Source organism: Fundulus heteroclitus, chromosome 2 (assembly GCF_011125445.2).
Source record: "Fundulus heteroclitus isolate FHET01 chromosome 2, MU-UCD_Fhet_4.1, whole genome shotgun sequence".
NCBI classification, from domain to species: domain Eukaryota; kingdom Metazoa; phylum Chordata; class Actinopteri; order Cyprinodontiformes; family Fundulidae; genus Fundulus; species Fundulus heteroclitus.
In genome coordinates this window covers 8,146,853-8,172,927 of record NC_046362.1, presented here as the reverse complement: position 1 = coordinate 8,172,927, position 26,075 = coordinate 8,146,853, and the positions used below count along the sequence as shown (strand labels likewise).

Here is a 26,075-nt window from a genome sequence, read left to right as displayed (position 1 = left end):
ATACACAACTCTTAAATATTTAGGTAACTTCTGAAAGCACTTAATTCAACTCAAATTCATTAAGGGTTAGCAGAGTAAAGGAGTTGAATACAATTGCATGCCAAACGTTTCAGTTGCATTCAAAACCCTTTGAAAACTGTCATTTTATTTCCCTAATACTTTTTGTTGGTCCAGAATGTGAGAAAAGGTTTAGGGGGTATAAATACTTTCACAAGCCACCACACGCTCACTTAAAGCATGCCATTTCAAACACTGCAGGATTTTTTCACAACCTTTTAAATCTTTTTGGATTGAAAACCTGAACTAGAAATACCGTCCCTTTGTAAAACATATTTTCAGCTATTTTATTTGGATGAATAAATAACAAAAATGTTTAAACAGGAACTGAAAATGATGTCATTTTAGAATTATGTACTTTCTTGTTGGTCCGTCACATAAAATCCCAATATAGTACACAGCATTTTCACTTGCACTTTCTTCCATTGCGACCACAAACCTAAGAGGACAGCAGAGTTTAAGTACAATACACTGCAGCACAGCGCAGTGTATTGCACTGTAGCTTTGGATTATCTGGCAGTCTGCTTCATTATCATTCGGCTGTGTAAAGAAAAATAATAAAATGCCAACTCTGCACAACAATACCCACTGATGTAATATAATGTAATGTTATAGCGTTCACAGGCTTTTTAAATAGTTCATGTTTCTGCTGCTTCCAGTACGCTGTTACGCGTCTGCATCCTATTGGCTAAAACACTCTGCAACGTGAACCAATCAGAGCGTCGTGCCGGCGTGAGACCCCGCCCCTGCGTTCCTGAGGCAGCGCAGCCGAGGAGGAGGCGCAGCTTGAGGTCGCGGACAGTCCCCACCCCGGAGGAGCCCACTCTCCGTCCCTCCCACGGAGCTTATATAAAGCTAGCACAACCACCAGGCTGTCTTCGGGTTAAGCCTTTATTCCCCCTTCTTCTCTTGTTGATGGTGAGGTTCTGCGAGAGAAGGATGAAGTTCTTTGTAGCTGTCACAGTCATTGTGGGATCGCTGATTTTCCTCGGGTTCCCTAATGGCTCCTCGGCTGACGAGAAGAAGAAAGGTCCCAAAGTAACCGCAAAGGTAGGTTTTAGCTGCAGGCTAGCTTCCTGAGGAGGAGGAGGAAGAAGCAAAAAAAAAAATCCGGGCTTTTCCTCGGTGCTAACCGGTAGCTTGGAAAGCCACGTCACAGAGAAGCTAGCCACCCGGTGCTGTGCTGCAAGCTGCTCGGATGCTAACGGTGGCTAGCTTCAGGGCTAACGCTTGGAGGAAAGAAGCTCACTTTGTAGTTAAAGCTAACGGGGATGAGGAGAGGAGACTGCGCTCATCCTGGCCCTCGGAGCCGGGTTGGTGATGTGGACCCGCACCGGGGCTCAGGTGTTGAGCCTGGCCTTGTTGTGTCTGGAGGGCGGCAGAATGTCCACGTCTGCAAATACAATGAAACAGCTCCTCTCTAGTTGGGCTTTAACGGGAATATCGTCATTTTTCACCCCCACCTCTCCAAAGTTGGAAGGCACGGATTGGATTAATTATTTTATGCATGATGTAAAACCTTTCAAAGGAGACTTTGTTTATATTACCCATGTTAAGTCTGCAAAAATAAGCTAAAATTTGTTAAACAATTTGTCAAAACAAAATCATATTGCGTTTTAAGCAGTTTCTAGTTAGACATGAGACCTGAAGGAAATCACCCTATTGATACAAAATTGTTATTTTCTTTGGATGCAACAAAGTAGATGGGAGCTAATGTCTGACTTGTGCTGACCGGGTGCATTTGTAAAACAGTTGACATGATTTACAGTTCTGTTTGTTTGCTTTTTCCAAGTTCCCTTTCATTAAGTCCACATCTAACCATAGTCCCTTGTAAAAGTGTTCATACTCCTTGAACACCATGCTCCCCCCAGTCAATACTTTCTAAAACCTCTGCAGTTCTCTGCATGTGCTCTGAGGGATGTCTCTATTGGCTCTCTCTCCGCCCACAGAGGATTCATTGTTTGCAAAATAGTTAAAAGTTCAGCCAATTTTAAGTGTTGCCAAACGGTCTCGGTTGCATTTAAGTGCTGAGGTCTCCTGGACCGCATCAACACGTGCTGCTGACTGTGGTTGCTCTTGTCTCGGTGCCGATGGCCGCCCCACAGCATGATGCAGCCACCGCCGTGCCTCACCACGAGGACGGCCTCGGTTTACCTCCACGCTTTTTCACGTTGGCCAAAAAGTCCAGATTATGGAGTAGAACAGATTCCTCCAGATGTGTGCAGGGTTTCCTCTGTTTTTTTTTTTTTTTTTTTTTTATCCCACGTTTGGGGAGCCTTTGCTGAATGCCAGCCTCAGGATTTGGCTCCCATGGTGCGTCTTTGATCACAGCTTGGGTCTCTCTCTCCCAGTGACGTGCGGTGAGGTTCATAGCTGGTGAGGCACTGACGTCATCAGAATCAGATTTGCAAATAGATGCATAGATTGACAGCAGTTTACAGGTTATGTTTCACTTCTGCATCCTTACGCATACAAACGGTAGCTCACAAAACACACATTTCCTTAAAAAACAAAACAAAATAAATGTTATTACTGTCTTACCTTTACTTATAAATTAAGTCCATGCGTCGCTCCTTCTGCACAAAAACATCCGTCACTTTGCAATAGAAGTCCTCCTTATCTTCCTTCAGTTTTAAAAGTCTCTCTGTCTCAATGGAGATCACTGCCAGGGAAGAAAGCCTTCCTTGATCCGTCCTGTTCCTGCTGTATGTTTTCAGTCTCTTCAGGGCTGAGAATGACCGCTCCACTGACGCTGTAGTAGCTGGCACCGTGAGCACGAGCTGGAGCAACTTTGTCGCCTCAGGAACAGTTACAACAAGATCCTTCTCGGCCAAAAAGTTGAGAAGCTGTCCAGGAGATTTGCATTCATCCCTCACCGTTTTTGATGGATGAATGCAAGAGAGGGAAAACATCACTATCTCTATTATAATCTATCGCTGCACTTGACTTGCTTCCCGAATCGTTTAGCCTAGCTCGCTGTCACTTACTCTGCAGTTGAGGAGTGAACAAGACGAACGTCTGGGATCTTGAGCGCCCCCTGCCATGAGGCAAGAGAACTGCCTGCCTCACCTCGAACCTGTTCTCTGCCGTTTATAATAGCTCATTACACGAAACACGTTACACAAACACAGTTGGTGACAAAAAGCACTGTACATTATATACATAAGCTAAATTATTGGAAATAAGTTCACATATTAAATTTGTTTAAACCATTTTATTGACGCCTTACAGCAACATGCTCTCTCCGCTTAGCAGCCAGCGCAGAGCCAGGGGTTGCGCAATCCAAGGTGAGGCAGAGCTCGCTGCTGCCTCACCCGCATCGCTTCCAAGCATTTGAATGGGAAAATAAGAAAATTCAGCGATTTTGAACAAATAAAAATCGAAATTGGTGAAGCTACATGAAAAATAAATATTTTTTTAGTACAAACCACCGGATGAATATAACAATTTAAATTACTTTATGATTATATATTTTCTTTCTTTCCATGATGGCTGGTGAGGCACTGCCTCACCTGCCTCCCCTGACCGCACGTCACTGCTCTCTTCTCTAGGTTTACTTTGACATCAGAATTGGAGACGAAGATGTGGGAAGGGTCGTCATCGGCGTCTTTGGGAAAACCGTGCCCAAGACCGTCGACAACTTTGTCGCCCTGGCAACAGGAGAGGTGAGCAAATCAGGAGACCCTTCGTCGTTAGCCTTATACGTTGTGAACCTGCTTGGATCGGTCGCCCATGGACTGAAACCCATCTGTGGAGTGACTGGGAGAGGCGTGTGTTTAGATCTACTTTGGAGTTCGTCTGCCTGATCCAGCTTGTTGAATAAACTTGTAGCCGGTGTCATTTCAGAAGTTGTGAGTATTTACGGTGCCGTGTTTGCTTGGGTTAAACAGAAAGGATTCGGTTACAAGGGCAGCAAATTCCACAGAGTCATCAAGCAGTTCATGATCCAGGGCGGAGACTTCACCAGAGGAGACGGCACTGGAGGTAAACGCCACGCCGTGTCATGTGCAGCTCGGCTCGATGGTTCAGATGCCGCTTGAAAGATGTGCAAAGAACTAAAAAATGAATATTTCTAGGTGTGCTGTTTAACAGTGCAATGGTTAAGTCTTTGATCTCACAAGAAATGTTTTCTGCATGAAGGCAAGAGCATCTACGGAGACCGTTTCCCCGATGAGAACTTCAAGCTGAAGCACTACGGCCCCGGCTGGCTCAGCATGGCCAACGCCGGCAAAGACACCAACGGCTCCCAGTTCTTCATCACCACAGTCCAGACTCCGTGGTTGGACGGCAAACACGTCGTCTTCGGAAAGGTTCTGGAGGGCATGGTGGGTATCAGGAGAACCACTGCATAACTATACAGGCCTTTATTTAAATTTTTCTTTTCTCCTATTGAATTGGCCCATAGTGCTCAGCCTGTTGGAAGGCCTCACACGCCAGCACTCATGGTGTAAAATCCCAAATGCTTTTCAAAACAAATGAATTATTTTTTTTTTACAAATACACTTCAATAACTGATCCTTTCTTTTTTTCCCCCTCTTAGGATGTTGTCTCAAAAATCGAGAGCACAAAGACAGACGGGCGAGACAAGCCTCTAAAAGACGTCACCATCCACGACTGCGGCAAGATCGAGGTGGAGAAGCCGTTCGCCGTGGCAAAGGAGTAGAGCGCGGCCCGTTGGGACGGCGGGGAGTCGGACTGGGGCGGGATGTTGGCGGAATCGTGCGGGCCACTTTGTTTTAATCCGTGATAACGCTGCAGTCCACGAGCAGAGGGAGAGGCATTCTGCATTCGGTGGCTGCCATCTTAATGCACCAGAACAGGATTAATGCAATCATGTCATGAGTCCGGGTCCATTTACCAACAAGCATTCCTAGGTGCACTTAACTGTTCGTTGTTGGGCTATTTTGTAAAACATTGAACGAAACGGAAAATAAAGGTTTCATGTTTTGTTAAACTGGTGTCGGCTTTATGTTGGAATAAAAATGAACCTGTTGTTGGTGTAAATTTGTAAATTTCATACATCTTTGTGCAGTTTAGTCACGTTACTTCTTACCTCTAGAGGGTGCTGTTGCTTAACTCATCGCTGTCTTTCTGACTACAAATAGAATCAAGTTGCAAACGAGGATTTCAACATTATCCTGGCTTATTTTGTGACCATTTTATTAAGCAAGAGAAAATGGGGAAGATGATTGCTAGAGGACTGCTATGCTGTTTTGACCTTCTCTTGAATAACTCCAGGATTATAACACATTAACCTAAGCTTTCTGGAAAGAGATGAAAGCATTTTAACCTTTTATTGCATGTTGCCTTGAAACGTGTCCCATTTACAAACTAGGGGTGTGCAAAATAATCGTGACGCTTCATTGCGATTCTAATTTTGGCGATCTACTGCATCGATTCTTGATGGCAAGTATCGGTTATTAATTTTCAAAAAAATAAATAAAATTGCATGAATGGTTGAACATCAGACAAAAACAAGCAGAATACAACTTCATTGGTTTAAAGGACCACTGAGGCCATGTAAACGGCACTGATTATCCTTATTTTATTTTAAGTTTTATAAATCCTAAGCACTTTTTGTCAGTGTGTCCACTCCAGTAATAGCAATATTAGTGTCCAGTAACAGTAATATTTGTTTTAGGCAATGCCTCTAAAAGTAGTTTCAATTAATACAGCTATGCATGAATTCAGTTGCTTTCAGTTATGTATCAGTTGAAGACACTATCCAGATCATACACAGCCAGTCAGCCACTGGTAATGGCTGTATTTTTTTCTAACAGTGTTCAGTGAAAATATCGCAATGCATCGCAATAATTCAAGTATCGTGATAGAATCGCATCGTGGCTTCTATGGCAATACCCACCCCTATTACAAACTGCATCCTTTTGATAATGTAAAAGGAGGGTGAACCAATAGCAGTGCTTCATCTTCTGACTTAAAGAACCCCATATTCAATCCCTCCTTTAAAATGTTGCCGTCTCTGTCATGGTACGTAAACCCATTTGCTGGAACCAGTGGTAGGTGAAAGCCTGCTGTCAGCTGCTTAGCCATGGCACTCAGAGACCTGAGTTATGGAGCGGAGTGTCTAAAAGTGTTTGGTAGGAAAAGAACCAGAAAGCTTTACAAGCTTATATCTTTACTGGAGCATACAAGAATAATTTTTGTGCCAATGTTTGAAGATCATTTAAAGTCCTTTGACTGTCCGCGTGGAGCTTAGAGTAGCACAAACCTGCCCCTCCGACATTGTTCGTTGTGCACTGCTGGTCAGCTGGTACCGTGTTCTCTGGTTGTTTGGAAAGATTTCCCGTCACAAAAAATACAGTCATGATGTGAAAACTAAAGAAGTGCCTCCCATTCCTCTTCTTTCAGGGTCACGGGGAGAGGCGGGCCACACCCTGGACAGGTCACCAGTCCATCACAGGACAACACACAGACGTTCACATCTAAGGGTCATTTATAGAGACCAATTAGTCATGTTTTGACCGTGGGAGGAAGCCACGCATGCGCAGGGAGAACACGCAAACTCCACGCAGAAAGAGACAGAGCCAACAGTGCTGCCCGCTCCAGAATAAAAATATAAATCACAAATAATGTTAATGATAGTACTTTGGCTTGCTTTACCAGCAGGAGCAGCGCTTGTTGCTTTTTCAGTTTTACATCCAATAAATTAGATCTCTGATGCCTATTTTTGTCAAATGTTTGGGTAAATGTTGCAACACCATAACGTTTTTTTTTTTACCCAATATAATATAACACTTTAATCCTGATGTATATTGGATAAATATCATAAAAACAATGTCTTCAGCCAAAGATACTGAGCCATCTGCAAACAGGGTGAGGCGCACTGTTGTATTGAAAGGTTCTCAGCCTGATCGGCAGAGGGCGCTCTTGCACTAGAACTAAAACCTCCCATCTCATGGAGCCGCTGCCTGCCTGGAGCTGCACATGTGGTTTTATTTATTAGCGCAGCAAAGCAGACGACTGTGCACCCAGGTGGCTCTGTCACCCCTGCCAAGTATCAGGGTGGGGAACTGTTGGTCAAAGAAGTGTGTAGAGCAAATAGAGGAACGGGGGGAGCGTGTTTGTTCACAGAGAAGAAAGATGGCATTAGATGCTCCTTCCTGTGATTGTCTCAATCTTCCTGGCCCTTCTTCAAACCTTTTACAGTAAAACCCTGTCGGGTCGGTTCCGGTTAAGGCTCATTTGTCACATCTGTGCAGAGTTTGGAGCTCATCCTGTGGTTACCGTAACCTCTGCCACCGATGCCTCAAAATATTAAAGGAATGCTGTGAAACCTTTCCCAGCCCTCCCTTAAACAGCACCCACGTACTGAGGTGTCATATCATTTATTCCCACGGAATAAACATGTGAAGACCTTGGCACAGCTGGGTGAGTCATTGTGACTCACCCAGCTGTGCATTTAATCAGGATTTTTATGTCTAATGCAGCTGTGGACTGATTCAAGATAAAGCTAACATTCAGCACCATACTTGTTTTTGCCCTATAAAGTAAAAAAAAACAAAAAAACATTTGAGTCTAAACTTCAGAAAGCACTGAGAGAAAATAATAAGTAATTTAGACACCTGCTTGTAGTCAGTAATCATTTCTTACAGTGTTAGGTTACTGCCCTGTGATGGACTGGCGACCTGTCCAAGGTGAACCCGCCTCTCGCTCAATGACTGCAGTATATAGGCACCAGTCTCCCCTGCACGGATAAATGGGTATAGCTAAGGGATGGAAGGATTTGTATTAGGTAAATTGGAAAAATGCGACGTTTTATTTCACGTTTCAGATATTGAAATCTATCTAATCTTTCCTTTTTGAGCATGTCAAATAGAGGCTTTCTAACAGGTAATGAGATGAGATGTAAAAAAGAAAAGAAAAATGATGTAAAATTGGTCAAAAAACACCACTGAGATCCAGCAGAGCTGGCCCTTTCTGAACTTTTAAGAATCCTGCCAGCATTTTAATGAGGGGCGACGTAGCAGACAAGAAGGCCCTGCAGAGGATAGTGAGGGGAGATGTCAAGCTCACTGGAGTGTCACTACCCGCTGTCAAAGATCGGTTTCAGAGCTTTATTTTAGTAACACAGTTCAAAAGCACACTGTGCGCACTTCGCAGGGTGCTTGTGCTGAACGATCCTCCCTGCAGTCCTGACTCCAGCCCCAAATCAGAGCATGTGGAGAATTTTAAAACAGCAGATGAACCAGCTCTCTAACAGTAGGTGCAGACCTACCATAAGATGCACTTCAGTGCTTAAAATATATATGAAGTCTTGTGAAAAGGAAAAGTATCACAACACTGAAATCAATCTTTGTTGTCCCAACCTTTTGGACTGTGTTGTAGAGCTGAAATTGATGAATAAGTGTGGCGCATACATTAGTGACTGTTAGTGTGCGATTGATCCAATCAGGATCATATTTACACATACATCCCAGGTAATGTTTAGATCCATAGCTCCTTAGTTGAAGCACCACTTTAGCCTCGTCCATCAACAACCTCTAGCATAATTCTGGCTGGAAGTTTGAACACTGATCTTAGCAGGAAGCGTGTGCGTAGATTAGTTGGTTCCTTTGAATGGACTTCTTTTAAACATAGTCAACAATTAACATGGATCTCCATCCAGCGTCTCTTTTCCTTGGTCTACAGATTAAGCATATTAACAAAAAGTATAGTAAATTGTATAATTTTCTACCCTTTTGTGCTCAGAAGAATACCTTATTGCAGGGGTCACCAACATGGTGCCCGCGTGCACCAGGTAGCCCCCCAAGGACCAAATGTGGGGCCCACAAGCCTGTTCAGAAAAATAGCACAACCTACCACTGAGCTGCATTTAAAATGCTATTTTATTCGGTTGCTCTTAGATAAAAAAAAAAGATAAAAGCATTAAAAACATATTTATATTACATAAAGTTAAGGTGAGCTTGGACTCTTGCAGTTCAAAGGTCAGTACAGGTAACGCTTCGTATGACACAGTACTGATAAAGTAGTTTCAAAAAGGTTGGTGATCCCTGCCTTATTGTAATCGATTTCTAACGTGTTTCCTGCTGGTTTTGGATGGAGAAAGCTTATTTTGGTACATCCCACATTACATTTTTTAACTTGTCTGGTCTATTCCAAGACTGATATATTTAACCGTATATGGAAACCCTTCTTGGACTATACTGATTGACATGTCTGCCACCCTGTCTCGGGCTTTCATCAACTCTTAGATTTGCACTATAAAATGATGTAACTCCTACTAACAAAGTCTACAATATAGATTTTTTATTATTATTTTCTTTTTTTACATAGAGTTAAAATCTGAGATTTGGGAAGGCATTCCAGGCACCGAACGTCAGTCCGTCTCAGGGCTGGCCCAAAGTTGTATGAACCCTTAAGAATTTGATTTGGGGTCCTTTTCCTCTTAAGAACATCCCATCACCACCACTTTAAGGAGGGCTTGGTGGAACCTGGGAGAGGGGGCCGTGTTTCATTGGCAGAGGTTAAATGCAAACACAGATAATTGGTTAGGATTTGCTGAGATGTAGCATCAGATTGTAGTGGTGTTCACACAACTATCAAACAACTCTCACATTTTTAAAAGTCTTTGGTGACATAAAATACAAAATCAGCAAATATGTTTGAATCCAAGCCACTAAATTCTCCTTTTTATTCACATTTAGATTTGCTCTGGGTAAACAGTATGACACGTGGAAGTTTTCACTGAAAGCTTTCAGCATTAAGGTTCAGGAATAAATCAACCAGTAACAGATTTCAGTATATGACTCCTGTAAGATTGTCTTCACTGACTGAAACGAGTGAGTTCAGTAAATATGGGTAGTCATGTTATGCTCCTGTCACTCTGCAGATAAACACCCCGACACAGGAGACTTTCCAAAGCTGGAAAAGTCCATCGCTAATTTCAGAGGTGGTTTAGCATGATGTTGTCTAATTATAGAGGACAGAGGAAAAACTATGACTGGTGCATCATTTAGAGAGATTATCCTCCTGTAAATGGCATCCACCCCTTCCTGTTTTGCTTTAATTAGAGAATGCAAGGAAATTAAAGAAATACCCTCTGGGCCAGTATCTATGGGGTCCTAAAACTCCTTCATACCCCTGAAACTGTTTTACATTTTGTAACCGCAAATATAAATGGATTTCATCGCAATTTTATGTGATGGACCAACACAGAGTATTGCATGGTTATGAAATGGAAAAAGATTGATGATTCTAAACCGTTTTTACAAATAAAATTCTGAAATGTGTGAGATCGATTAATAATTAGGTGCCCTCAGAAGGTGGGGAATTGATATATAAAGTCCAACTGTGTAAGTGCCTCTAATTATAGACTCAGCTGTTCTGTGAGGGCCTCAGAGATTTGTTAGAGGACATAAGTGAACAGACTGCAACACAAAGGAGCACAGCAAGAGCTCACTGATAAAGTCGTGAAGGAGTTTAAGGCAGCGCTAGGTTCTAAAACAATACCCCAAGCTTTTGAAAGTCAAAGAAACACCATCATCTGAAAATGGAAACAGTTTGGCACAGCTTCAAACAAGACATGGTCGTCCACCTGAACCTGACAGGCCGGGTAAGGAGGGCAATTAAAAAGAGTAACCAAGAGGCCCATGGTTACTCTAGAGCATGGGTCTTCAACGTTTTCCAGGCCAAGGACCCCCAAACTGATGACGAGATGGAGCGGGGACCCCCTAATTATATATATTGTATAAAATTGTGTTATATCAAACTGGTCCTATAGTGCCATGTGTAAATGTACCTTGTTATTGTGCATTCAATACTAAGATACTCAAATAACACACAGGTTCATATATTCATGTTTTTATTTTAAACTTGTGCGAGGCACAGTGAGTAGGGTGGCCATGCCACTGCCATTTATAAACATAACATAACACAATAAACTGATACCTGCCAAGATCAACAATGTCTGTCAATTGCATGTAATCATGCATAAAAGCTGCATTGATGACTGAAAGACATCTTCTGCCTCCATTTATCTGTTTACTACAGTGTGTTGAATTCATGTTAATGTGTATTTAAAGACATTTCAATTAGTGGAAAAAAATTGCAGGGGGGGGTATAAAAAAATGTCTAATCAACCAAAACTTTCGCGACCCCCATGCAGTACCTCCGCGGACCCCCTAGGGGTCGCGGACCCCCTGTTGAAGACCCCTGCTCTAGAGGAGCTGCAGAGATCCCCGGGTCAGCAGGGAGAATTGGTTAGCCGGACAACTATTGCACGCCATAAATCTGGCTCTTATGAAAGAGGGACAAGAAAAAGAAAGAATTGAATGAAGTCAATAAGAAGATCTGAGGCTGAGGTTGTGGTTCACCTTCCTGCAGGACAACAACCCTAAACAAACCGCTGGCTCTATGATGGAAAGGGTTCAGATCAGTGGTGTGAGTGTCAGTCCTCAAGGGTCTACTGTATGTTGTTTTAGATGCTTCCCTGGCCCAACTGCCCTGAGTAAAATAAATGGTCCATTATAGGCTAAATACAAATGCACACCATTTAGATTTTTATTAGTTAAAACAAAATCTACTCTGATGGACTGGTGACCTGTCCAGGGTATGGACAGGTCACCTCCTCTCGTCCAATGGCCATTGGAGATATCCAAGCAAATTGATGGATGGTTAAAAAAACATTTAACCATGTATCCTTCCTCTTCCACTTCACAGTTACATAATGTTTTTTCTGTTACCCTCCCTCAATAACGGCCAATAGAGAGACCTTTGTGGTTGTAATGTGACATAATATGAAACACGTGAAGGGGCATAGCTTCTTTTGCAAGGCCCTGTATTATCTTTTGTTTCACTGTACATTTCCTTTAGTAAAAGGCTGCCAGTAGTTGAGCGAAAGACAAATATTTTGGAGCAGATGCAGAGGGCCGAGCTCTGCTCCAACGTCCTTGTTTTGCTCAGATCCACTGAGGCATCGAATGACTCACCAGGAGCAAAATATGGAAAGAATTCCCTGGAGTTGGCACAACCGTGGTCTTGGTTAAACCCTCTGTTGTTCGCTTTGCCCTTGTTTGCGGGGACTGGGGATTGTGCAGGGAAACTGTGTTATTCTTCACCTACTGGCCTCGCTGGAAGAGCCATGGCCGGCCGGACATATCTGGCATAGTGACTGGAACTGGCTTTGTCAACGAGATTAAAGGAATAGTGGAGAGAATCACAACAAGAAACGTCGAATCATCCACGAGGATTCACATCCTGCCCTTTGTGCCCTTGAGCAATGCACCCCCCCCCCCACACACACACACACACATACACGCACATAATCAATACATTTACATGCAGTTCTCTAGCTATGCTCGCAGCAAATCTAGGCCATTCAATTGGACTACTTTCCTCATCCCATCATACAGACAAACGATCCGATGTATTGACCCAAATATGTCCTGTTCCACTGCTATCAGCTCATGAATAAGCTCTGTACACGATTGGGACTGCCAGTGAAACCACACAACAGCCTGAGCAGAACAAACAGGCTGGTTAGAGGGTGAATGATACGAGACAATGTCTAAAGGTAGGAATTGCTGCTTGGGTCTCATACTAAGAAGAATATTTAACTGACCATGTTGACCTGCATTTGCAAAGTTCACTTTATGCTGGACTAACACAGGAAGTGTGGATATTTTCTGAATTAAATTCCCAGTTCTTAGAATCCTTGATAGATATGACTCCCTTTCTCAGGAAGAACAGAACTTTTTCCATGGTACTTGACACCCGAATATTCCTGGTTGCTTCTGGCCTACTTGTTCATTACAGTTCTGATCCGTCCTGTTTTGTGGATGAGGTTGGTGTTTGTCTTTAATTACATCCAGATTCTGTAGATGAACACAAGCTGACAAAATCTCCAATCACATATTTTACATACATAACATGTGCTTTTGTTTTTTTCTGTTACTTGCCTGTTAAATGGTCTGAGGGAACAGAAAAGGACCATTAAGCTGCAGCTTCCTCAGCCTGTCTCTGCTGGATCTCCCACCCATTAACAATAAAATATAAACTCTGTTTAATTGAATTGTTTGGATGGTTAGGGAGCCTTCAGCTTTAATTCTTAAGTCAAGCTTGGCCTTCTGTTCTGGCATCCACATGGTTCAGTTTTAGACTCATCTGTCAGGGGGAACTGTTTTGGATGGCCAGACCGTGGCATTGTTGTTTAAAAGGTTCTTCACTTTTTGAAAGTTTTCTGTAAATTTATTATTCTTTTGAGACCTATTTAAATCCCATTCCAAACTCATAAGATGCCACGATCGTTTCCGCAGAAGCCTTGGACACCTCTCTGGGTCTCACCATGGTGTTCACTTTCAGTTAACGTCCGAGGTTTAAATAAGAAACGCCTCATTCACAACGCTGGGTAACAGTCTTCTGATTATGAGCAGCTGATGTGATGCATCTGTGTGTAATTTTTGCCATTTTAAGCAAGGAATTAATTAATTTATTCCTCTCCAGAAATTAATTTTTAGTTACCTTTTAATGCAAACTGTTTCATTTTTGGGGGAGAATTTTCTAAGTATGTAGTTGAACACATTGGCTTTAACGGATGTCCCATTTTTTTCACTTGACCGTTGAAGAACTTGAAGAATATGAGCAAAATCAACAGAAAAATATTTGAAGACCTTCAGAAATCTTTGAACACCATCGACCAACATCCCTTTGAACAGAAACAGTGGACGGTTGCAAACGTTTTAAATACTTTTAATGATAATGCTGTGGTGAGAAAATACAAACTCACGGCCTTTCACGTATTTCTTGTTTAAGACAATGGAGACCCAGCAGAGCCTTGCCTGAATTAGCACACACTCTCAGTGGTCTTCCTGTCCAGAGTTGTGAGCAAGCAGCAACTCTGGAGGAAGGGCAGGAGATCGTGGGAACCTGCATGTCAACACAGCTCAGGCCACGTCCTGAAGAAAGTTCCTTCCAGAGAACAACAAACCTCTACGAGCTGAAACAGAGTTCAAAAGAAAGCAGAGAGGAAACTGGTGAACAATGAAGAAATGGATGTGACATGGCTTCTCAGCTATAAACTGGGTGGGAACCCAACGCTGGTTGTACTATAGACAGAAGCAGACTTTTAAAACTCATTGAGAAAAAAAAGGGCCCAATTCCCACAGTGAGATTTCCCACGCTGTGGCTTGTATTGTATATTTAGACTTGTCTTGTTGATCTGTATCCTCTCTGACTTGTACATGTTTGGATTTCCTTATCTCTGTGGACGTGACTTGGCTGTTGTTATTTTGAACTTGAACTTGACTTTATTCAGACCTCTCGGTTTCAGCCAAAGTTGTGAGAAAAGCGCCTGACAAAAGTATTCATCTCTGTTTACGGTTACATTGTTATTGTCTTGTTACAACCACAAACTTTCAATGTATTTTATTAGGATCTGAATCCTAATATGCCGACGTTACAGTCTAAAGATTATTAGGATATGTCTCTCCACTAGTTTTGAGACTCAAGTTCTATTTTGCAAATCAGCTCAAGCTGGTTAGAAGCAAAACATCCAAGAGTATTGATTTTCAAGTCCCACCACCGATTCCTAATTGCATTTAGGCTTGGTGATTGAATGGACCATTTTAATCAATGAGTTTTCTTTCATATAAACCAATCCTCTGTAGCTCTAGCTGGATTTTTAGGGTCATTGTCCTTATGTAGTTGAACATCTGCCTGATTCTAAAGTCCTATCCAGCCTCTAACAAGTTTTCTTCCAGGAATGTCCTGTGTTTACCTCCATCTCTAATTCCATCAACTCTGACCAGCGTCCCTGCCCCTGCTGAAGGAAAACATCTCCCCAGTATGAGGCTGCCACTATCATGTTTCAGATCTATGAAGCCTCGCCAGAGTCACTGAACCTCCTGGCTGAGGGTGGGTTCTGGTGTAACACCAGGTAGTTAAATTCTTTAACATTCTCAGTGATTTCTCGATTGATTTTGACCTTTTGTGTGTGTCTATTTGTAAAATACATCATTGGGGTTTCTCCAACCTTTTAAGACAGTCTGTTTGCTGGGAATGAAAACACATTTTAACTTTCTAAGATTAAATTACTCACAGGCGGACTCAGTTTACAAATTTAACTTCTCAAGGTAAATAGTTGCACTGGATTTCATTTTGGATTACACATATTTGTGTCATGATCCATAAATGTTAGAGTTTTTGGGTGTCTGTGGATATCTCTATTTCTTCCTTGTTCATATGTAGCTTTGCCTCTTTAGTTTGTCCCATTTGTTTACTTATTTCTTAGTTTTGTTCTGTGCATTTGGATGTTTCTGTTAGATTCCCTACTGTGTTTTTCCTTGACCTATTCTGCTCATTTACCTGTCTCTCCTCATTTTCTTTCTTCCTTTATTGGTCTCAGATGTTGCTACACACACCTGCTCTCCATGCCTTTTTTCCTCACTCTCCCCAGTATATAAGTAACCTGGTTTTCATCTCCCATCACTCGTTCCTTTTGTTTTTATGCCATTTGTTCCCTGTGTCCTCCTCCATGCTCCAAGTCCTGGTCCTTGTTTTGCAGATATACATTTTTTGGCATTTGTCAACATTAAGCTATTGTTTCACTTCACCTCTCTGCTTCCATTTACCTGCTATTTGGATCCCAAAACTTTTAGAACTTTCCTTCCACCTCACAACTATGTGCCATTTTGTCTCAGTCTATCAAATAAAATGTGAAAAAGTTAAATGGATATGAATACTATGGTATAGTGGGTAACTTGCTGTCTTAATTCCAAATTTCCACCATGCTGTTTTTGTTCTTGTTTGTGTCTTGAGGCCAACTAATCTGGATTCACCCCATCTTCTATTCAACATCTCTGTCTCAGCTTCAAGATTAGAATGGGAGTGTAGGAAATAACTAAAAACCCAGGGGAAAATGTTTTCCACATTTTCTAAAATAGACCATGTGTTCCCGGTGCTCTGTAGGCTGAGAGAAGGAAAGTTTGCTAATTAAAGCCACCCCCCCAAATCCCCCCCCCCCTCTTGGCCCAGATGTATATTTCAAGGGACGTAATAACGCCACGGTGTTAAGTGCTCTGCATGAGACAGTAGAAGTGATGCTGCATTCTTGTCCGTCCCCAGTGGTTGAGTAATAGCAGCTCCACTGAGTTATCCTGAATTGCTATTTCTGGAGGTTGTGTAAGCAATATGAAATATTTATCTTTCTGTTCTCGTCGAGGCAATGGATGTGATGCCACATCCCCCGTGTTATCTAGTTTGATATGTATGAAGCAAAGAATTCAAGGGAACTTCAAATGCCTCCATTCATCCAATATTCATTGGCCAACATAGACACTGCCTGGTTATATTTGCACTGAAAGGTGTTCTGGAGCCTTCCAGATAGCACACTGGGGTATATGTACAGGACAGGTAGATGGAAACGGGAGAGCAGGACTTATGTAATGTAGCAAAAAGGCTTTGGAGCAAAAGGTATGCTTCTTTTAGAAACAGCAACTCTGTTTGCAGTGAAGGCACCAGCTGATTTTAAGTCCGAAGAGAGATTACCCACTTACACACTTCCCTCAAATTGTGTCAGCTGCCTCGAAAAAAAGGCCATAACCTTGTAACCCAAACTGCTGCCACTGGCTGATATGGAGCCCATTCAAAATGTCCTCCAAAAGTGTCACTATCCACTGAAAACGTTGACATTTTGTAAAACTACAACAACAAGCTTCTATTTGCTTACTTGACATACCTAAACAAAGTAATGCATAGCTGTGAGGTGAAGCAGGAAGCGGGATGCATCGTTTTCAACAATTCCTATAAATGAGAAGCTACATTTTGGAACATACATTTGCATTTGTTTTTTTTTGTTTGTTTTTTTTGTTTTATTTGCAGCCTCTAGTAGGTTTCACCTTAATCTGAACAGAGCCTGAGAGAAAAAAGTCCAACCTACAAAGCAGCCTCTGTGACCAGATTGCAATTGATTAGTTCTGTCATCCATATGTGTAAAGACTGATGATGCATGTGCCTGAAGATGAGATCAGCTGCTTACTCTACCTGGAAACACTGAGACACCTTCAAAGGATGGAGTTATAAAGAGACAATCAGCTTATAAAGCTAATAAGTGTGAGTGCGGGGAGAACAGTTAGGCTCACAGCACATGACGGGAGGAGGTTGTGTCAAGTGAAAGCGACTTCTTAATGGTTAGATTGAAATCTGGTATCCACAGTTCATAATAATAACAGATTTATGAACGTATTAAATATTTACCATCAAAATTAGAATTCTCTAATAGTGTTGGTTGGGCCGTGCATTCATTTTCATCCCCGCTTAATCCTTGGGACCCTGGTGCCATTCTCCAACCATGCACAGATGTTTAAAGGAAATTTAAAATGATATACTTTGCATACTTCTTAACTGTTGGGAGTCCCCAGATAGACACGCCACATGCACAGGGAGAACATGCAACCTCCATGCAGAAAGACCCCAGCTGGAGGTTCAAACCCCAGCAACCTTCTTGCTGTAGCGCACCACGCTAACAGCCTCACCGTCGTGCAGCTCCATGTTGCTTCAGTCAACGATTCTCATTCATCATGTGCAATATCCAGCTGAGAACAGTGAGTTTGACCTGGTATCTTGTGAATAAATACATTTAGAATCAGAAATATTGGTTAAACACACATTATTTCTGTTTGTTTATTTATTAACATCTAACAGTCGAAACAGTTTCAGTCTCTTGTATTCAGTTATATCCTAATTCTAGGGATGAGGTCACATTTTTGTGGCATTTATCAGCATTGTCTGTATGTACTACCAGTCGTGACCTTTCATTTTTTTTTCTTCATCGTACACAGAGAGCTAAAGCCAAGTGTGTGAAACCTGAAGAGGGCTTCATTATTCCGAGCTAGTGACCCAGTTCTGGTGTTTTCTCTCACAACAATGTGCAGATGGGAGCTGTATGTTTCTGTAATTCAGAAGCTGGACAATTCAACCTGACCTTAATATGACCCAAATTAATAAATACCTCAATAAATATTAAAATGTGACCTTAAATGGAGTCCTGAAGGCTGCGTTGCTGATATATTACTAATATTTAAATTACTAGGTCAAAGCAATGCCTTGTTTACATAAGAAAGGAAAATGAATAGATATATAATACCTTATAGGCTTTTGAACAATTTACTGAATATTTTTTAAAACCTGTTGCAGATTAGAAATAACTAAATCCTGGAGTTGAGGTTTACCTTTCAGCAGAGTCTGACCCAATACATATGGCCAGAGGTACATGGAAAGGCAGAACCAGCCCAAGGCATAAGCAAACTAGGCCCCTGCTTAGGGCCTCCATAGCAGTAAAGGCCGTCCATAAATGCTTTAACTTTCTATAGATCTAAATTTGGTATATATATTTGATTGAGAATGAGAATATCAGTAAATCTGAGTTAATGGCTCTATTAGATAAATTAAAAGAATATTTTAGTATTTAAATTTCATACTTAAAGGAGTAGACAAGTTTACTTTGTAAAAGTGTAATCCTTGTTTAAATGGTTGTGTTACCATAGCTACAATCTGATGCTATGAGTTTAATCTTATCTTTGTGACACAGTCCAGTTTGTTCACAAATACATCTCAGCAAATATTCCAAAAAAAGGTAAAAAACAAAGCAACTGGACTTGTTATCCGTAGACATTTTTTTATCCGCTTCACAACTATGCGCTACTTTTTGTTGATATATCAGATCCAATCCCACATTGTGGCTTGTAGTTGTAGCATGATAAAAAAACGAAGGGGAAGATAACAACTTTGCAAGCGGCTGAAGCCTTGCTGAATAATTCATTTTCCAAACTGAGATAAAATGTCCAGTGCCCTTCGCAGAATCTGCACTTCACCGTGAAGAGTGAGAAGGCCAGGTCACCTGCGTCGGTCTCAGCAGCATCGAGGCATCACGTTGAAATGTGAGCGATGTTTTGGTTTTCTCAAGCGCGGACCCGAACTGTGCGACTTGAGTTCATGAAGGATGGATGTAGAACAGTTTGTCCTGAAAACAAAGATGATCGGTTTTCACTTGAGACGCGGCTCAGGTTCTGATTGCCCACAGTGGAAATCAGCGGCCTCTAAGTCACGTGCGTTCATCAGTGGACAGAGGTCTGTGTTGTTTCGCCATACTTAACAGTTAACCCACACCAGTGCAGCCTCAGCATCAGTGTTTCTGTCTGGACGGACAGAAATCTTATATCCATCTTAAAAGTGTGTTCCTTTGGAAAAGTGTCTTCAGTGCATAAAGCCTTTTTCTTGATACATGCCACATTCAATCTAAATCTAATTTGACAAGAGTGTTTACTAAGTCAAGAGAGCAACAACTGATGCCCAAAACTAAATATGGAGATGAAGCATTATTTTTATGTTTTGCATGGGATTTAGTTGTTCTAATTACTTAAACAAGCTCTTTGATTGTTTGCTGATAGTTATTTGGATAGTGTTGTCACTGAATGTAATATCAAATAATAAATCAAATTTATTTGGTAGGTTGCAGTCATGGAATATGACAGAACTGGAAGATAATGGGTTCCAGGGTCGCTTTACGATTGATTTCTCTCTAATATTTGGAAGATAATTTGTGTCTTTATTTCTCAACACATGTCTTGCGACGCTGTGGACAATTTGCAACAAAACATTTGATGGTTATGTGATCACAACCCAATACCTTAGCAATTTCAGCAGTGTTGCATCCCTCTTATAAACTTTTGGTATGCTCTTTTATTTTCAGAGTCAGTCAACCCTCCCCCCCCCCCCCCCCAAAAAAAAGAAGCTGCCTAATATTTATGCATCCCTTGATATAGAGGTTTGACCTCCTTTGCCCCCCCCTCCATTAAACAGATACATGTCACCTGCTATCCTTAAGTCCACAAAGCATTCACGTTTATCCAGCTTGAAATTAGAAAATGCACCTAAAAAATTATGATATGGTGAAAATACTAACCCACCTGAGCTATCCGTCTGAATGCTGGCTAACCATAGACCTCTTTCTATGTCCCGTTTGTTGTGAGGTTTTTTTTTCCCCAATTGTCCAATCAAAATTTCTCCTAAATGAAGACAATGAATATCAAGCTTGGTTCGCCCATTCGATCAACTCCAGCCACCTTTAACCTGCATTTGGACATCAACAGATATCTTTTAGCTAACTTCTTTTCACCTTTTAGGTACTTTCCTAACCAAATTTCCGATTGTTTGGACAGAAGGCAGAATTGTCTGTTGTAATCCTTTTCAAAAAATTTTTTTTTGCTCAGAGGCGTCGGTCTCTATCGTCCCTCCATAATCACCAGTTTAAGTAAACGGCCATGTCTTGATAGACATGGTAACAGAATAGAGTTCTGTGAGATGGTTAAAGCTGAGAATATTGTTTTATAACCTAAGCCTTTTAAAATTTCTCCTTACACTTAACCCTGACATGCCTGCAGTGTCTCTTGGTCTCCATGAAGCTGTTTCCTCACTGATGACGTCTAGTAAACCTTCGCCAAACAACTGGATTTATTCTAAGATTACATTATACACGGGTGAATGCTATTTACTGCTTATTTTGTACTGGATTTGTTAATGGGTACCAGAGTTGAAGGGGCTGATTATTTACTCTCCGCTCTTTTCGGATTTTTATTTGTGTAAATGAAAGTTCAAAACTTTTCTGAAGCACCGGATTTCTTCAGGGTCCCCCCCCCCCCCCCCCCCCCCCCATCATAGTTTTAGACGTCAAGCATGTTATGAGGCTTTAGTTTCTTTAATTAACCTCACAGGTTAATTAAAGTCTGAGAGCAGTTGAGTCCTATGAGCACCTTAGGGGATTAAACTATTGGATGGAGCTTTGTAACCTTTTTCTCTTCCAAAAAAGGAGCAATATTTCACAAACTGTTGAAACAAATGCTTAGTTTCATAATGGTGTCTTTTCAGGATCGCTTCATATAAATTGTTCAATAACAATTAAACCTCCTGTTTTATATTCCGAAATATTCAGGCAGTGTTCTGGTGATGGACATTTCTGAGTAAAATGAAATCAAACATTAACAGCGGGCCCGTTTAAGATTTTCAATGGGCATTATCTGCTGAGTGATCCTCTATACTTCACCCAAAATCCAATCAGTGCCTCCACTTCAGGCTTCTTCTGATCCTTGACCTGATTGTTTGGTACAGGGCATCCTCGCATTACAAGCATTGACGTGGAAAATCCCGTAAACAAGCTTCATCCCTTGTTAATGTACGCAAAGCTCATTCACATAAAGCACAAAAGACGTAAGTCCAGGTATGAATCACAGGATCTTCTTGTTTTGAATAATCCAAGATGTGGAAGCTGCTCTGTAACTAATTTCCATCAACACTGATGTGATGCTTAGGTTTTCAGTGGGGGCCAGTTTGTCTAAACTCTAAAATCTACTGTTTGTGCATGTGACTGGCAGACGATGTCCTCCAGTGTTACATCACAAAGGTGCCAGTGGGCGGTAATGACCCCATGTCCTTTGCTCAGCCAGGCGAGCCGGACCTCCAACACAGACACCACGATGTGTGTGACAGGATCAAGTAGCCAGGCTGCTATCTTGTTACAAATCCAATAATCTGTTTGGTGCTGGCGCTCTTTTCCATTCTTCCTTATATAACTGGGTCTATGTTCGGATCCCGGCTGAGAGTCAGAGCCCAGCTGGGCACAGTCAAGGACAGACAGACAGACATTTTAGGGGGTGGAACAGGACTTAAAGACCATGGATTCTTTTTTTTTTTAAACTGCTTCTTTTAGTTGCATTATTTATGTATCCTAGAAATGTAGAGAATTTTCAATGTCCCCCCCCCTCCCCCCCCCCCCTCAATAAATCGTTTCTTTTCTTGATGATAAATAATTGTTTCGGCATTTAGTAACATAACAGAAACCAGATTAGGGGAAAGAAACTTGTTTTGGAAAATCAGTCCTGGAAAAGGTGAAGTTGCAGACAAAACGTTTAAAAATACTGTACTGCTTAAAAAATGATTCTGTCATTGAATTTCTAAGGCTCGGCTATATATTTTACATCATGGCGATTTCCTCCACTGAGTAAACCATGCACTAGTACCCAAGCATCGAAGGATCACAGGCAAAAAGAAGAGATACTGACATATGGAGCCATTTTGCTAAATCAAATCAGTCTTGTTAAATAAAAGGTCATAAAACATACAGTTCATGAAAGGAAGGAGTGAAGTATTTTATGAAAATATGTTTAACCTCAGAATACCAACATTAACCTCTCAACTGGAAATTGACAATGGTCTGTATTGTTATAGGATTTGCAGCAATCCCCCATACTGAGCATGCATGTGGCAATGGTGGAGAGGAAATTTCCTCTCTAACAAGAAGAAACAACTTACTGGGGGTTTGAGAGGGCAGAGCAGAGACACAAAAAGAACACAGAAGCATTGATCCAGGAATACTTTCTATGTTAGATGGTAATGCCAGGTGATCTTTCCCCCCCCCGGATGATGTCACAGCTAACAGAACACCAGACCAGGTGTACCTACTATGAAGAGAAAAATGACAAAGAGAACATAAAGTTAAAAGTTAAAATAACAACTAACAATGCAAATTGGAGAACAGTAGGAGAACTCAGGGCTACACAGTGTTGCAGTGGGTAGTGCAAGAAGATCCTGTGTTTGAGTCCTACCCATGCCACAGGTCTTTCTGTATGGAGTTTGCATGTTCTCCCTGTGCATGCATGGGTTCTCTCCGGGTACTCCGGCTTCCTCTTACAGTCCAAAAACATGAATGTTAGGTTAATTGGCCTCTCTAAATTCTCCTTTGGTGTGAGTGCGAGAATGGTAGTGTGTCCTGTTTTTCTCTGTGTTGCCCTGCGATAGACTGGTGACCTGTCCAGGGTGTACCCCGCCTCTTGTCCATTGACAGCTGGAGATAGGCACCAGCACCCCTCACCACCCCAGTAGGGATAGACGTATTGGAAAATGGATGGATGGATGGATGGATGGATGGATGGATGGATGGATGGATGGATGGATGGATGGATGGATGGATGGATGGATGGATGGATGGATGGATGGATGGATGGATAGGAGAACTCAGCAGAGTGAGAGAAATAGATCTTGATGTCCTCAAGCAGCCTAAGCTTATAGCAACATAACTACAGAGATAGCTCAAGATAACCTAAGCCACTCCGATTATAAACCTTGTCAAAAAGGAAAGTTTTAATCCTGGTCTAAAAAGTAGACAAGCTAACACTAAGAAACAAGACAAATAAACAAACAAAAAAAACACAAAATGTAAGAATTTCCCCACTATCTTTAGCTGAATAAACATGCACGTTTTCTTTCTCTCTGACGTCAAGGGTTTTAACATATAATTTACTTTTTGTAAATGCCTGTATTAACATTGAGAAAAGTCTCTAAGATTTTGTGCTAAAAAGTAGTTTTTAGCACTGTTGCCTTGCAGCAAGAAGGTCCTGGGTCCAAATCCCAGCCTATGGATGTGACAGTACTCTCCATGTACTCTCACCATAAATGGCACTACAATACATCTATGGAAGAACAACTACCAAATTCAGTGCAGAAGTAGAGCAGCTATGGGAGATGCAGTGGCATTTACATTTATGTTCAATCAAGGAGCGTCAACGGTCCTGAACAGGACAGGTTCAGAAAGAATCGCTGGGCCCTTTTTGCCCTATTGTATAACATTAGTCTAGAGCCGGGGAACATACGGGACCCTCTTCTTTGGTTCTATGAACACCTAGTGTATAAGCTATTTATGTTGCATAGTTAATTTAAAGAAGTAAGGATGAAGACAAAAAGAAACTAAATTATTGTATTGTTAGTGTGATTCTGTTTAAAAATCCTATGCAAATATACCATGAAAAAGCACAGAAAAAAATCTGAAACTAGCCTTTTTTCTACCCTTATGTTTAAAACCATTCCTCAGGTCTAACATGTTTTGGCCAAATTCAGGATGAGCCACTGTGGGTGGCCTCAAAAGCCATGTGTGGCTCTGAAACCACAGGTTGCAAACTGCTGATCTAAGCAAACGGTCTACGATTGCGGTTTGATTGTCATAAACACTGGATTTAGACAATCTGAGGCAAAAGAAGATTAGCAGTTCAGTGTAGTGCTATCTGGAGCCTGAGAAGTGTGTTAACAGCTGTACACAAACAAGTATCTGTAAGATCAGCATTGTTTTTAATGCTACAGTAATATTGGTAAAAAGTATTGAATGCAATTGTGTGCAACACAAAGCGACGCGTTCCTTCTTTTCACGTCCAAATCACAAACCACTTTGAGTTGGTACGTGTAAAAACCTTTTTTTCCCCCCTGCGTCTTTATCTCGACCGATCTTGCGACACCAAATAGTCTCCTCCTTCATCTGGTATCACTTCCTTATTTCTTGAATCAGATATTTCCGATGTAAGGGCCATAAAAACAGCAATGCAGTGGCTGGGCCTAAGTTTGTTGACGATAAGAAAGTTAGCCAGTCGGTCAAATGAGTATGGGGTCTTTATTCTCATTGGGAAACTAATTCACGGGCGGTTTCCAATTCATCACATTGCCGGTCGGTGGAGGAGGAAGTGAAAGCAGAAGACTAAAATAAGAGGGTGAACCGTGGCACGCATACAGAGACGCCCTCTAAGACTTAGTCGTATCTTTTATTACAGCAAAGAAAAAGAAACTAAGAGGTGGCCAACGATGAGACGGTGTAACTGAATGCATATAACCAGAACATGTGGCTGCGGTCAGAAGTTTACATACACCCGCTAAAGCCATGAATGAGCTTTTAGAGATAATTAAATCATTATTTCCAAGTCTTACTGACAATACAACATGAACCTTAAATGATTGTTTAAAGTTATGACGTTCTAATGTTTGACTTTATCACGAATTATCTCTAATCCACACAAGTTACAAAATATACATGCAGGTTGAAATAATTTTATACACACCACCACTAATATTTTTGGTTGTATGGAGCATCAGAGGTAGTCCTCCTGCTTCACGGTTCTATCCGCTTTGCAGAACACCTGGGTGGGAGTGAAGCAGCCCGACAGCATGATGCTACCACTACCATGCTTGACGGTCGACACAATGTTCGCAAGCTTAACTCGTCCAAACATCCCTCTCGCCACTGCGGCTAAACGGCTCCGTCTTTGTCTTGTTCAACCAGGAAACTTTCTTTCCAGAGGATACCTAGCTTGTCCATGTCGGTGGAGAGGTATCTTCTTCAGGCAACATATAAATCGCTTACACTTTTTTTCACATAACCTCTCTTCAAAACTCCAGTGCTATTGTTGTATCCCATTTGTAGTTGGAAATCGGAAATCTTGGCTTCCGATGGGTAAAAATCAACAGGAACGGCAAATAAAGTCGGACTTTCGCCTTGGAGAGTCAGAAATCTTTTGCGGCCGATTGTCAGATCCAGTATGACTCACGCCATAAACAGTGAGCGGTGATAAAATAAGTTAATCTTACAAGACACAGTTGTAAGAGTGCATATTAAATCAATGTTATGTGTAGCGGCTGCAACTACAATCTGAACAAATTCAGAAGTGGTGTTTGCATGAGGAAAGTACAGCTTTATAGGACATTTATAAGAGGTACTGCCAACAAAACAACAGCTTTCCTAGTCGTCGCCATATTGGAATCCAAACATTTAGTTTTATTGTTGTACCTATTTTATAATGAGACGCTTTTTTTACTCGGGTTTACCCCTTCCCAGTTACTATTATTGGTTTTTCAGAGGCAAATGAAATCCAACAAATCGTTGCTTCTAGTAACCTTTGCTGCAAGCTGAATTCTCGCGGTATTTGTGCGTTCACAAACACACATGCAAGAACGGAGAGCGCATCAACCTGCCTTGCCCGGTAATGTTTCTTACATTACCGAATAAAATATTTAAATAAGCGGTGTAACTGAATAACAGTAAATGTTATGAATCATTTTTACAGTGATGGGAACCTTGCATTGTGCAAGTTTTAATTGTTTTCTTCCCAGGGAACAACAACAGCAGCAGCAGCAGCAACATAAAAAGCCTGAGGTGGATTACCCATGATGCCTCGCTGCAGCTTTAAATGCCA

General features: G+C 41.5%; 1 protein-coding gene across 1 annotated transcript; it reads left to right on the top strand.

Annotated features, from left to right (window-relative positions):
• Positions 1-846: 846 nt before the first annotated feature.
• ppib (peptidylprolyl isomerase B (cyclophilin B)) lies at positions 847-5,011 on the top strand. Its single transcript, XM_012862456.3, has 5 exons — positions 847-1,107; positions 3,609-3,722; positions 3,948-4,041; positions 4,198-4,382; positions 4,598-5,011. The coding sequence occupies exons 1-5, from the start codon at positions 973-975 to the stop codon at positions 4,718-4,720; spliced, it is 651 nt and encodes a 216-aa protein (XP_012717910.1). The 5' UTR covers positions 847-972; the 3' UTR covers positions 4,721-5,011.
• Positions 5,012-26,075: the final 21,064 nt, after the last annotated feature.

Coding starts and splice junctions, on each gene's coding strand:
- ppib (XM_012862456.3), top strand. CDS start 973: ATGGTGAGGTTCTGCGAGAGAAGGATGAAGTTCTTTGTAGCTGTCACA. Junction 3,723..3,947: donor TCGCCCTGGCAACAGGAGAG/GTGAGCAAATCA, acceptor TGGGTTAAACAG/AAAGGATTCGGTTACAAGGG. Junction 4,042..4,197: donor CAGAGGAGACGGCACTGGAG/GTAAACGCCACG, acceptor TTCTGCATGAAG/GCAAGAGCATCTACGGAGAC.